The sequence below is a fragment of the Dendrobium catenatum genome, unplaced genomic scaffold (genome assembly GCF_001605985.2).
Source record: "Dendrobium catenatum unplaced genomic scaffold, ASM160598v2 fragScaff_scaffold_743, whole genome shotgun sequence".
Classification (NCBI taxonomy): domain Eukaryota; kingdom Viridiplantae; phylum Streptophyta; class Magnoliopsida; order Asparagales; family Orchidaceae; genus Dendrobium; species Dendrobium catenatum.
In genome coordinates, this window is record NW_021319205.1 from 4,646,452 (window position 1) to 4,659,704 (window position 13,253).

Here is a 13,253-nt window from a genome sequence, read left to right on the forward strand (position 1 = left end):
CAGACAGTAAGAACCTAAAGAGTTCAGTCCTTGCACTGATGCCCTGGCATATACTTTTCATCACACCTAAAACACAACCCATTTGCCCTCTTCTCCTGCATCTCATTCTCTGTCAACCTCTTGAAATTTTCTCCACTCCCTCCTATTGTCTTCTCCTTGATGGTCTCCCGACTTTCTCCTGTTGCAGGACCTTGGGGTGCTAGATGGGTGGTCGTCATCCTATAAAGGCCTCATGTGCTGCTACTCCTGGCTCCCCTCTCTAGATTCATCTGATTTTCAACTAGCTATGCCAACTTCATGGCCTCCCCCAAGTCACGAGGTATCAGAACTTTCACTGTCGCTCGGATCTCTGCCTTCAATCACTTCATGAAGTTCCCCTCCAATATAGTATTTGATAATCGCTCCACCCTATAGGTCAGATGCTCAAACTGCTTACGGCAGTCTGCTACTGATCTCTCCTGCACTAGAGCAAAGAATTGCTCATAGAAATCTCCTCCCTGGTCGGTTTGAAAACTTTCTATTATGCAGTCCTTGAATTCCCCCAGCACCTGATAGATCTCATATGGTCTCTCCACTGGTACCATGACAGCGCCTTCCCCTCCAAGCATAAGCCTGCCGCTGTCAGCTTCTCCTCCTCAATTAGTCCATTGATGGCGAAGTACCTTTCCACCTTATAAATCCATCCATATGCATCCTCCCCTTCAAATATGGGCATCTTCAGCTTCCTCACCTTCTGATCTCCCCCATTTCCCTATATTTCTTCATAGCTTCCCCTTTCCCAAGTGCTTGGCCCTCCCCATATCTCCCAGTCTTCCCTTGCCCTGTCATAACCCAAACCTCCTTCGAATTCCCCTCTCCTTCCTCCAAGTTCAGCACCTCGGCGGCCATAATGTCCCTCCCGGTGTTTCCAATCAGCACCTCTTTGCTCCGCCCCTGAATACCCATGCCTTTCCCCATACCTACCTCTTCTATCCTCCCTCTGGAAAGACTCCAGATAGGGTTTCCTTCTTTCTCCCTCCACGATCTCCACCTCATCTTCCCCCTACGAATTTCAGAAATCGTGTTTTTATCTTCCTTCCCTTTTGCCACGAAAGCCAACGTTTGGTTGTGGATTTCCAACATTTTTTTCATCATGTCCCGGAGATCGGCTACTTGTCCTTCCATGGAAAAAATCATTTCCTCCACCGTTGTCTCAATTTGGTTCATCTCCCCTTCAAGTCTTTCTTCCAGCGCATCTACTTTCTTGGCAACCATCTCTCTCCGGATTTTTGTAGATTCAAAATTTCTGGATTTGGATCACAAAAAAAACAACTTTCTTCTTTCCCGTCCAAAAATCTGCCGCTGAAATTCGCCAAAATCAGCCCACCAACGGTCTCAAGACTTGTTCTAATACAAATTTTGATAGGAAATACTTGAGTTCGCAAGTAACCCTAAGGGGAATACTTAAGTTCGCAAGCAAACCTATCACTAATTGATGGAAACAGCAAGAATAATGCAAAAACTGGGAGAAATCAGCTCCAAAAATGATGGATTGCGATAAGAGAATCAAAGCCAAACATACACAAAAACAAGATACAAGTGATCCTCGATTCGAGAGGAGGATTGTCTCTCCCAAATCTCTAGACAAGATAGTCTAGATCCCAAGACGCCAAAGAACCTCAATAGAAATCAAATCAATCATGACCTAACCTTAAAACACCTCATATTATTTAATACATAAACTTTCCAAATCAATTTCCCTCTCAAGCCCTAGTCGCCCCCTCTTCAAATTTGAACTCAATTGGAATAGTGGGACCCACTATTGTGGGCGGCAAACATAAAGGAGGAAGAACTAGCCCGCCTCCTATACACAAGAACCGCCCTGGACGGGCCGGTTTAGGAGGAACCGGCCTATCATAATCATGCTCACACATTGAAAACCAAACTAATGCATCAAGGAGGTGTGTTTAAACATAAAAAATACACTAAGGAACGAACCATCCCATTATGAGTTTAATATTAGAAAAAAATAAACTATTGAACACATGTTCATAATTAAGTCAAAAGCATTATTATTCATGTAAGTGCACTGATAAGTATGCTTATGCATTGAAAAACATGTCGTTATACACTAACTTTCAAATAATACCAATTTCATACCAAGAGTCCTAATAAACCCTTGGGTGACCCAAATTACGATAACACTCCTAGGGTCTCAATTCAAATGCATATTCTATTAATCAGGTTGATCAACGACTCAAGTTTCAACTTGTTGATTCCTAGTTAATCTCAGGGTGCTAAACCTAAATCATCTTAATATGAACATTAAATTACGACTAAATCAAATTCTAATTAATGGATTTCATAGGAATGTACAAACAAATTCGCTGATATAAAGCCAATAAACTAATTTTATTAATTGGACCACCATCTCGATAGGATAAAGCTATAAGACTCATCATTAGGCTTTCCTTGCCCTCAAGGTTGTAAGTCACACTTATGGTCTTCCAATGGATGTAAGCTACACCCAATCCAACTGGGTCAATTCAGAGCAAACAAGATCATCAATTTATGCTTAATTCTTGGTCCTTCCAATGATGTGCACCCAAATCCAAATTAAATCAAGCAACCTCTATAGAGAAAAGCCGTTAGACGCATCACTGGGTTTTTCTCATCCTTGAGGTTGTAAATCTTACTTATAGGTATTCTAATGGAGGTACGCCTTAACCTAGTAAAGCTAGGCCATTTCAAAGCAACGAAGCTAATCAAATCATACTTAACTCTTAGGTTTTACCATGGAAAGATAAGACTTTAAGACCCATCATTAGGCTTCTCACATCCCAAAAATTGTAAATCACATTTATGGAGACTTCCAATGAATGTAAGCCCCAACTCGTTCAATATAAGGCAAACTTGTCAAATTATACTCCAATACATGACCTTCCAAAGAATATAATCCCCAATCCAAACTAAATTGGGCCCATCTCCTATGCTTGCAAATCCACCACTTGAAACTTAACCAACCAAAACTCATATATATTATACAAACGCTTCTTCGAGTCAAGCTAAAACTCTTAGAAAACAGAAGATTATATCAAACATCCGAGTTCTTGTTATTCATGTCCATTACATCAGTAATGCCGTTATTGTATGGCTTTGAACCATTTATTGAAATTGGAATTGCCAGCCCACTACCAATCTCTGTTTAAAATTGCGCAATAAGAGGCGCGCCTTGAGGCGCGCCTCTGCGCAATTTGACCCAAAACCGCCTCGAGGCTTACGCAATTCCTCTCCTGGCAGAGGCGTACGCCTCACTTGAACTGAGGCGCGCCTCAGAGGCGCAATTGCGCAATTCTGGCTTCACACCGCCTCGAGGCTTACGCCTCGTCTCACGGACGAAAAACGCCTCGAGGCTTATTTACGCAATTTTAAACCTTGCTACCAATTAATGAGTTGATGACAACCTCAAAAGCATGCCTTTGACACACATGTTCACCCAATTTGCTCGTAATATCTTGTAATATCTGAGGTGAGCCAACCCATGATTGTTAATCAAGCCTCATGGATGATTTAGCTAGAATTCCTCTGATGTGCTAACTTTAACTACGTCAGAATGACAGAACCACAATATATTGATCTAGTCTACCACCATTACCCTATTCATTCCCCCAATAAGTAAATTTAAACTTAAATGCTAACCTCAAGGTCTAAAATATGAGCCTAAGCAATCTCATTAATTAAGAGTGTTCTCCCGCAAGTGAGAGGGATTATTAACTATGAGGGTTACACCCATAAGAAGTCTTGACAATAGATCTAAACAAACCCTAACGCCTTAGTTCAAAATAATCTAGTTAAAACAAGTATAATTTATCTCAAATAAAATTACTGCTGAGCATTCTCCATAGATCGAGAAGGTTCAAATCAACACCTTTTTCCTTAGCAATCACTAATATAATATTCCAACTAAACTCAAGAATTTAGAGGTTGCCAGCAAATGAGATTTGTAAATATGCTGCTATTACTAAAAGAGAGAAGGAAAAAGAAAATTAAAAAAAGGTATGATAAAGCATGATATCCTTTAACCAAGAAAGCGTATTGAAAAAACAACAGAAATAACTATAATTAATTCAGGAGTCGTAACAAAGAATGCACCTCAGATGCTTCAGTGCCAATATCATTCATATCCCAATCATTTAATAGTGATCCTTTCCGATCAGATGAATTGTAGCCCTGTAAAAGCATAATAAAACTCAGCATGTCTCAGTTCAACTATGAGTACATAATGAAGCTCAAGAACAAAAAGGTCAGAAGTGCTCTTTGAATCAGCCAATGAAGCCCGTAATCAAAGCAACAGTTCGCTAAGAGAAAAAACTTTCTGAGCCCACAAACCTTTAATATGTCATCTTCAAGTATTGAAATCAGCTTTTGTTGTTCATTCACCTTCATAGTGAGCTCTGCAATTTTAGATTCACTTACGTCTAGCAAACTTGACTTCTCTGAAATTTTGACCTTCACAAGATAAAAATGTCAACTTAAATGTGGCCAAACATTGCAAAACTGTTTTTTCACATGGAAAGACATGCAAAATGTCTAAGAATTATTAAATTCCTTGATCACATGTTTAGTTTTGAAAAGTAATGAACGAAATATGCATTGGAATTTGTAAATTAAAGACGTATCAAACCTTCAATTGTGTCAACTCATGCTCCATTTTCCGGTTCTTGTCAAGAAGCAACGCTTCCATCTTGCTCATCTCTTGTCCCTCAGTAGCTAGTTCCCAATCTTCAGCCTCAATGGAATTGTACCCAACGGCCTAAGATGGAAACAATAACTTAGTGCAAACGGACAACATGAAAAAAATGAAAAAGTCCCATCTAAGAGCACTATGCTGGGAGCATAGAAATGCTAAGTGGAGATAGCAGGGAACTCATCCTAAAATGTGTTAAACTCACCCTAAGGACACAAGTCCAGTTTCAAAATAAAAGAGGCATGGCTAATGATATAGGTTTTGAATTTCATGAAGCAAGAAGAATGACAGTTGAGTTCCAGACTGAAATTTAGTTATGTAAAAAGCCAATGCCCTCCAACACACATTGCACCGCCTATCTCCACCTCAAGGGAGTTTCACAATAATGGAAGAAGACGAACATTTTATAGCAAAATACAAATGCCAAGTTATCAAAAACAATGGTACACAATGCAGCTACATAGAACTGCATAAAACACCACATTTACAGGACATGATGTGATTGTCATACCGTGGCATATAAAAAACTGACCAACAAGCCTCACATACTATGAATTAGACTATAGAAATATATTTTTAACATAACAATTGTTGTGATCTCTCCATTGTTCTCTCCCACCCCTCCTTTCATAGATATCCTCTTCCTCAAAATCAGCCCTCATTGTTTCTTCCTCCCATTTCTCCTCATGTTATATCCTTCACCAATTTCCCTCCCAGTTATCAGCTCAAGAGGTGGCATATTTTCCCTGTCGCCCAAGATTTCTACCTCTCAATCATCCCTCATTGTGCCGATAATGGTTTTTTCCCCCCCACTTCCTTGGCCATCCGCCAGTGCCCTTGTCTCCGATGTTGCTAGTAGGGTGTAAAGCTCCAATATTTTCTTCATCATGCCCTCTAGGTTAGAAGACCTTACTTCCATTGATGAAATCATTTCCTCAACTTCATATTTGAATTGACTAACTTCTCCTTCAAGTTTCTCTTCCAAAGCATCCACTTTCTTTGGCATCATAGGTCCTGAATTGTGTTCTAATATCAATTTGATAGGATTTCATGCCAAAACAGCACTCAACAATATAAAAAACAGCACACTTACTCCAAATAGATCCATAAATAGCACCAAGAGGGTTGTAATTACTAATCTCCAAGCAAATAAAGATAATATACAAGTTGATTCACTGTTCGAGAGATGAATCGTCTCTCTGACAATCCCTAGCAACCACTTGGAACACAAAACTCCTACAAAAAAAATGCTGCAGCAAATAAAATTCCAAACATAAACCCTAACCCCCCACAATCTCCTTCATTAAACAGCTCAAAATCCTCTAATAAATGTCCTATACATCTTTCCCAAAGAGTTCCCCCAAAGCCTCTTCTACAGGTGATAAAGGAGGTCATGGGCTCCACCTAGGCACTTCGGCTGCTGCCCACCATGGCAGCTGTGCTGCCAACTGCTGCATAACTTGGATCCAACAATATTAACAGAGCCTCAAGCGCACAGGATGTCATAATTGGTATGGCTCTAAAAAACCATAAAGAAATCATTTTGATTGCCGTTTTATGCTTTCTTGCTGGACTCAGAGAAAAACACTTAATTGTCTTCTTTGATTCTCAATAAAAAGTGAATCAAGCGAATGGACAATAAAAGGTAATAAAAGATGTTCTATAGAATAATTTTTTAAGTCAAAAAAGAAATAGAAATTTTTTAATATTTCAAAATTGAGCTGGTTTTAAGAGAACAAAATCAACTCGCCGACTTATTTCTTAAGTTCAAAATCACGACCTAAAGCAAACTTTAGAGTTATCTCACCTCAGCATTGAAGAAGCAAAAGTGATGGATATTGAGAAAGAAGCCTCATCAAGCTGGGTTGATCCTTTCATTGAATATTTGAAGACAAGAAAAACAAAACCAACAATGATAGATTGGAAGAGGTTCAAAATCAAAGTTGCTCAATATATACTCATTCATGGAAAATTGTTCAGAAGAGTGATTACTTCCAACAATCTACAAGAGAAAATGAAATAAAAGAAATTCTGAAAGAAGTTCTTCTAGGCGAGTGTGGGAGACATTCCAGTGGAAGAACCTTGATGCAAGATTATTTCTGATCGACTCCTTAAAAAATCTGCGGAAGAGTTATCAAAATGTTTGCAATGTCTGAAATTGCATCAACGCAACTTCAACCTTCATATAAGCTAAAACTAATTTCCAACACATGGTCATTCGATGTTTAGGGAATGAATTCGATCAGTAATTTTTTTTCCAACAAGTGGTTACAGGAAGTTCATTCTAGTTATTACTGAATATTTAATGAAGTTGATAGAGACAAAGTGACATGGTCAAACCACTAGAAAAGTAGAACGCCACTTTAATTGGACCCATATAACTTGTCGATATGATCTACAAATAGCAATAATTATTAATAATGAGCCAGGGAATTCGGCTGAATTTTAAAATCTTGAATCTTTTGCTGAAGAAAGTGGAGGATGCTAATCAAAAATTGACTGAAATGTTACAATCCATTCTTTAAGCTCTAAGAAACAATCAGGTATGATGCTTTACATTTATAAGAGAACAATCAACTTGGCAAAGTATAAAATGGTAAAATACCAAATCAATATCCTTATTATGAATTCAAACACAACAAATCCTGAGAAACAAAACAAACCAAAGCATTGATTTTCCTTTTTCTGCATCTGATATGATGCGGAACTGTAGCCACACTCCATTCAGTTAGCTGAGGATTCGTAGAAGAATTGCATAGATATATTTATTTCCCAATGCAAGTATACTTAGACCTATTGAAGGAGATCGGCATGCTGGGATGCAGACCAGCCAGTACACCTATGGATCCTAAAAAGAAACTTGGGATGGAAAAGGAGGGAGTTCCAGTAGATAAAGGAAGATATCAACATCTTATAGGAAAGCTTATATACCTCTCCCACACTCGTCCAAATATTGGGTTTGATGTGAGTACGGTAAGCCAATATATGAGTAATCCTATGAAGAAACACATGGAGACAGTATATCAAATCTTGAGATATCTCAAGAACACTCCTGGAAAGGGGGAATTATTCAAGAAAATTGAAGATAGGAAATTTATCCTTTATTTTGATGCAGATTGGGCAGGAAGCTAGGTTGACAGTCGATCGACCACAGAATATTGTTCATTTGTGTGGGGGAACCTAGTGATATGGAGGAGCAAGAAACAATTTGTTGTTTCCCGAAGCAGTGCATAATCTGAACTGAGAGCATTGGCAGTTACTATTTGTGAAGGTATTTATATCATACAAGTATTGATTGAACTAGGAATAAAGATTGAAGGCATGATAAAGTTGAAATTTGACAATCAAGCTGCAATCAGGATGGCCAAGAATCCAGTACATCACGACAGAACAAAACATGTTACTATTGATAGATAATTTATATCTGAGAAAATAAAGAACTCAGAAGTTGAAGTAGTATATACCCCAACTCATGACAACTTGCTGATGTTCTAAAAAAGGAATTACCGGACTCTCTAATTGATAAGTTTGTTTGCAAGTTAGGATTGTACAACCTGTACAACCCAACTAGAGGGGGGGGTGTTAAATCACGTAGCTAAGGGGAGGTCACGTCAGCAATCCGTGGGCAGCAATCTGTGGCTGCAGTCACAGATCCGTGAGCAGCAATTCGAGGGCTGCAGTCAGAGATCCGTAGGCAGCAATCTGAGGGTTGCAGTTGGAGATCCATGGGATATGATTATTATAATTAATTAGATTAAATATCTTTCATTTTTCTGTTTATTCTCCAAGAATATATATATATAATGATTCAAAGGAATATAATAGTATTTGAATTTCCTTCTAAACAATTTCTTCCCAACATGTTATTAAAAATTGGAGCTAATTATTAAGGTAACATAATAGATCATTTAAGGAATACAAATTTTATGACCCAGTAAAATAAATTGGTTGAATTGTCAACAAAGGAAATTCGAATTTATAGTAGCATTAATTTGGCCAAAACAAGAATTGATAATATGGAAGCCAATCAAGTTCATGCACAACAATCTCAGAAAGATTTCAATCACAATAATGAACCAATCCATTTGAATGTTAATTTTGGTAGGAGATAAAAAATCATCTTGACAAACAATTAAGGGTTTTCAACAATGATACTTACGAAAACAATAGGCATCAAAATTTTGATATAGATGATGACACAAACTTAAAAGTAAATTTGAAGGGTATATTTAGTATGGTAAAATTAATCTTGGATGATTTATTGATTGATTACTAGACCTAGATAGCCTCTTTGAATGGAGTATGGTTTGCTAAAATGAAACTAATTGACCAAGCTAAATCTATTAGAAAAGCATGGAAGGATAAAGGGAAAAGTCAAGAAGGGAACTCACCACAAGCTTGGCTAAAATGAAAGAACTCTTAAGATAAAAATATTTGTTTGTTATATAGTGATCTTCTTGATAAATTTAATTTATCAAAGCAAGGAATCAAAATAATAATTAAATACATGAACAAATTTAAAGAATTATTGTTACATTCTGAAAGCATAAAAGACCCTAAAATTACACAATTCAGGCTTACATATGGTTTGAAACCTGACATTAGAGATAAACTCTGAATATTCTCAATTGACTTAATTATTATGTCCTACTCCTAATTGCCATGATGAAAAATAAGCTAAAGCAAACTGCAGGACATAAGGAAGTTCATATATTTTCTACAGGAGAGCCGCAGATCACAGCATCTGCTACAGCAATGAAATTGGGCAGGGAGTGAAAGGATTCTGCATTGCCTATCAAGCTCGAAGGTTTAAGCTTAACTGTCTAAGGCTTAAGCTTTGTGATTTTCTTCTGAAGCATCACAAGCTTACATTTGAGCACGTCTAAATCGTCAACCATTGACCTGAATCAAGTCAAAGTCAACTTACTAATGATATCCCTGCAAGTATTCTAGTCTTTTACACACTATGCAGCCTCCAAAACACGTGCTTACTTTAACAATTAAGATGCTTTTTATAAGTATAATCGCTTATAGTAATGATGAAGTTAATCATATATGACTCTTTTAAATAAAAGATCTCTAAATCTAATTCCTTTTCTGGACAAACAATCAAATATTTTCCTCAATGTTTTATTTTCTAAAATTCTGTAAATTGATTCATGTATATGAAACTTGAAAGAAAATTTACTCTAATGACATTGTTTATTCATTTCATGTCATTCAAATTTCGTTAAAGTTTTGTCCATAACAAATATAAGCTCCCAAATCTTGTACATAGACATGTATTTCTCTTACTTCATGCAATGTCAGTGAAATCTAGTTAATCATTTATATTTTAATAAAAAGTTTAAATTCCATTGCATCTTTCAAGTAATATAAATAAAAATTAAACAATATAGCAAGCACGTCTTCTTTTTTAAACATCAACCAGGAGGTAGTTAGATGGCATTAGAACGAGGTAATATGAGAGTTAATTTATTCAGGTTCACTGACCATAGCTATGTTGTTCTACATCAATTTCCTTCGGTATACCACCACACATATACGTAGATGCATTCACACACATTTTACATGAAATTTATAAACAAAAAATGCATTTTCCCACTATGCCATTCATCACCATGCCTTTTCATATGTTAAATACACCACAATTCAAGCAACAGGTATGTCCATGATTAAACCCTACACCCCGTAATCAACTGAAATAAATCCATATCAAATTAAGCATGCTCAATCCTAAACATGTTTCACAGTTTGTTTTTAATAAGCTATTAAACAATCTATGTTGAAGAAGATGCAAATTTAATTTAGAATACTTATTTTCAATGTGCCAGAGCAATTTCAGCGTTCAAATATCTAATCAAGTATGGAGAAATACATAATGAGAATGAGTTCATTATCACTCTTCTACAGCATGTAGGCTTTCTTATGGCTACAAATACGGAAACACAATCCTAGAAACGTCAAAAAAATCAAGGTTCATCTAATTTCCTAAAAAGGGATAAAGACAATGCAGCAGCAAACTCAACTGCATATTATGTGCAAAGTAGGAAATTCACCTGCAAGATTTTGATTTGTTTGCGCAGATCCTCAACAACTTTAGCAGTTGGCCTTTCTTGCAATTCCTTACTGATTTCCATTAGAGTAGCATCCTGTCAATCATTGGAAGGGGACATGGAAAAAAGAAAACAAAAACTAATAATTAAATAAGTAAACATTTGCAGTTACCATCATAAAGAACCAGAATCTCCTCATAATATAAAAACCGGTGCATGATACAAATAAGTTGATTCTGCGAATGAAAATTTCTACAAAAAGAAGGTAAAAAAAGGATATTCAAACGAATAGGGGTGCAACACCTTTTCATTGAGCAAGGCATTCAACTTCCTGATCTCGCTCATGTGCTGCTCTCGTTCATTTGACAAAGTGGTTTCCATTTTATGAAGTTCCACATTCAGATCAGATATCATCTTTTCCTTTGCATTTAAGGAAATCTCAAGGGCGTTGCTTGAATCCAAAGAATCACTACAACACAGAAGATGAAGGAACATTTGAAAGAAGCCAAGAGGTAATAACATTTTCTTCAAAATAGATTAAGAGGTAGAAAATTAACATTACTCCCATTGAAAGAACATTTGAATCAAGCCAAGAGGTAATAACTCTCTCTCTTATAACTTGCTATTTGGTTTAATGCTCAAGTGCTTTTTGTGTTTCACATTTTTTTTAAATAGCAGAATTTATTTTTAAAAACAAAAAAATCAAACATGCTTTATTATATTTTTTAAATGTTTTCTAAAAAAACAAAAAGAAATCTAAAGCGGCCTTAAACATCTTTGTTTTGGCATACACTTATTCAAGTTCTATTCTTTTTCATTATTATCTTTTGCTATTTTTAATGTTTCACATTTCTTCTTTACTTTTTTTTTCCCACCAATATTTTCCTCGAAAATGAATAATTTGAAATGCATTTCATACTCTCTTCAATCTTTCTCTAAAACAATTCTAACTTGAAAGAATTTGATTATGAAAGAAGTTAACTCTGATTATTACCTAAGTGAATCTATTTTTTTCAGCATTAAATATGACTATAGTCTGGGAGAATTTGAATATGAAGTTGATTATTCAAAAGTTTAATCAGATTAGTAGACAAGCAAATCTAGTTATTTCAGAATAAGATTATAGCCTGCAAGGACCTGATTATTCAGAAACTGAATATAATTATTGTCTAGATTGATTTAATAATTAGAAATAGATGAGCTTATAGTTTAGTTATTCAAAAGTTGAAATTGGTTACTAATAAATATTGAGATATGAAGAGAGATGAAGGCAAAAGGCGTTGGGAGAGTATGGCTATGAATGATATTTTGATTTGGCTCATCATTGCAGTGGTGGAAAATGTTGTGAATGCAAAGTGAGTCCCCAGAGTGCAGCAAAGGAAAGAAAACATGAAACTCCTCTAAGCGACGAAGGTGATGAATGACTAGTGAGTTTTACTCACTAAAATTTCCTTTTATTCTAACATATTTTCAAGTAAAAATATAATATATTGAATAAATTCTATGACAATTTAATGAATGTTCCAAACAAAGGTAAAGAATCCAACACATTGGAGCAAAAACTAGCATGGAAGAACCAAGAGAAAGAGAGAAAAGAAAGTTCTCAGAAATGATGGACAAAATCCAAATTTTGCCTATAACGCCTAGGAGCTACATCCCTTAGTACCGAGGCGCTACCCTTTCCAACGCTAAGAAACCCATTTTCAAATATTTTAACAGAGCAACCAATACTTAGGCACTAACTTATAGCGCTGCAGCACTACTTCCAAAAGAAAATTTGTTATAAGGCACTGCAAGAGCACTTAAGCCCTCTATACAGTGCCTAGGCAATACAATGCGAAGTAGTGCTGCAGCGAGAGGAGTGACTTGGCAATTTAACTGTTATATTGGGAGTTAAAAAGCAAGGATTCTGAGATAGCTATCAGAGGGAGAATTGGAGAATGAAGAACCACAAAAATGATGAAAATTTAAAGCAATTTTGGGCACAAAATCGCATACAGCTACATTTTCATCAATTTTAATTTCTTCTCTTCTTTCTTATTCTGAATTTATTGAATTCTTAGGTTCAACCTATCATAAACCAACCCTCATTTTCTAGATTTATGGAGTAACCAAAACATCTTCTTTAACGAATGAGTTTGAATTATTATGTTTTAACGAATAATTATTTAATTTACTTTGTGCTTCATTGAGATATTAAATGATCATTAATCAATTTCAAATCTTATAGCATTTAATGATATTAGATGAGCATTTTAAGGCATTATAAAGATAAATCAAGACATTTCTAAATGAGATAGGAATATACTCAGCTAGTCTTGCACTCGCCTAAGAATAAAAATTAATGCAATCTTTTAAGTTACTTCACATACGAATATAGTTAATTAGTTAAAGTCCATTATTTAAAATTGTGCAATTGAGCCCTACCTCAACGTAATTCTGGTGAAAACACCTCAAGGCTTACTCCTCAA

General features: G+C 36.0%; 1 protein-coding gene across 1 annotated transcript in view; it reads right to left on the reverse strand.

Moving 5' to 3' along the window:
* Nucleotides 1-13,253, reverse strand: part of LOC110093302 (protein CASP) — a 35,149-nt gene that overhangs the window by 10,979 nt on the left and 10,917 nt on the right. Inside the window, exons 9-13 of the mRNA XM_020818140.2 lie at nucleotides 11,086-11,251; nucleotides 10,786-10,878; nucleotides 4,664-4,792; nucleotides 4,369-4,488; nucleotides 4,132-4,209 (exon numbers count right to left, since the gene is read on the reverse strand). Coding sequence (XP_020673799.1) covers nucleotides 4,132-4,209; nucleotides 4,369-4,488; nucleotides 4,664-4,792; nucleotides 10,786-10,878; nucleotides 11,086-11,251 — 586 coding nt within the window. The remainder of the gene's footprint in view (nucleotides 1-4,131; nucleotides 4,210-4,368; nucleotides 4,489-4,663; nucleotides 4,793-10,785; nucleotides 10,879-11,085; nucleotides 11,252-13,253) is intronic.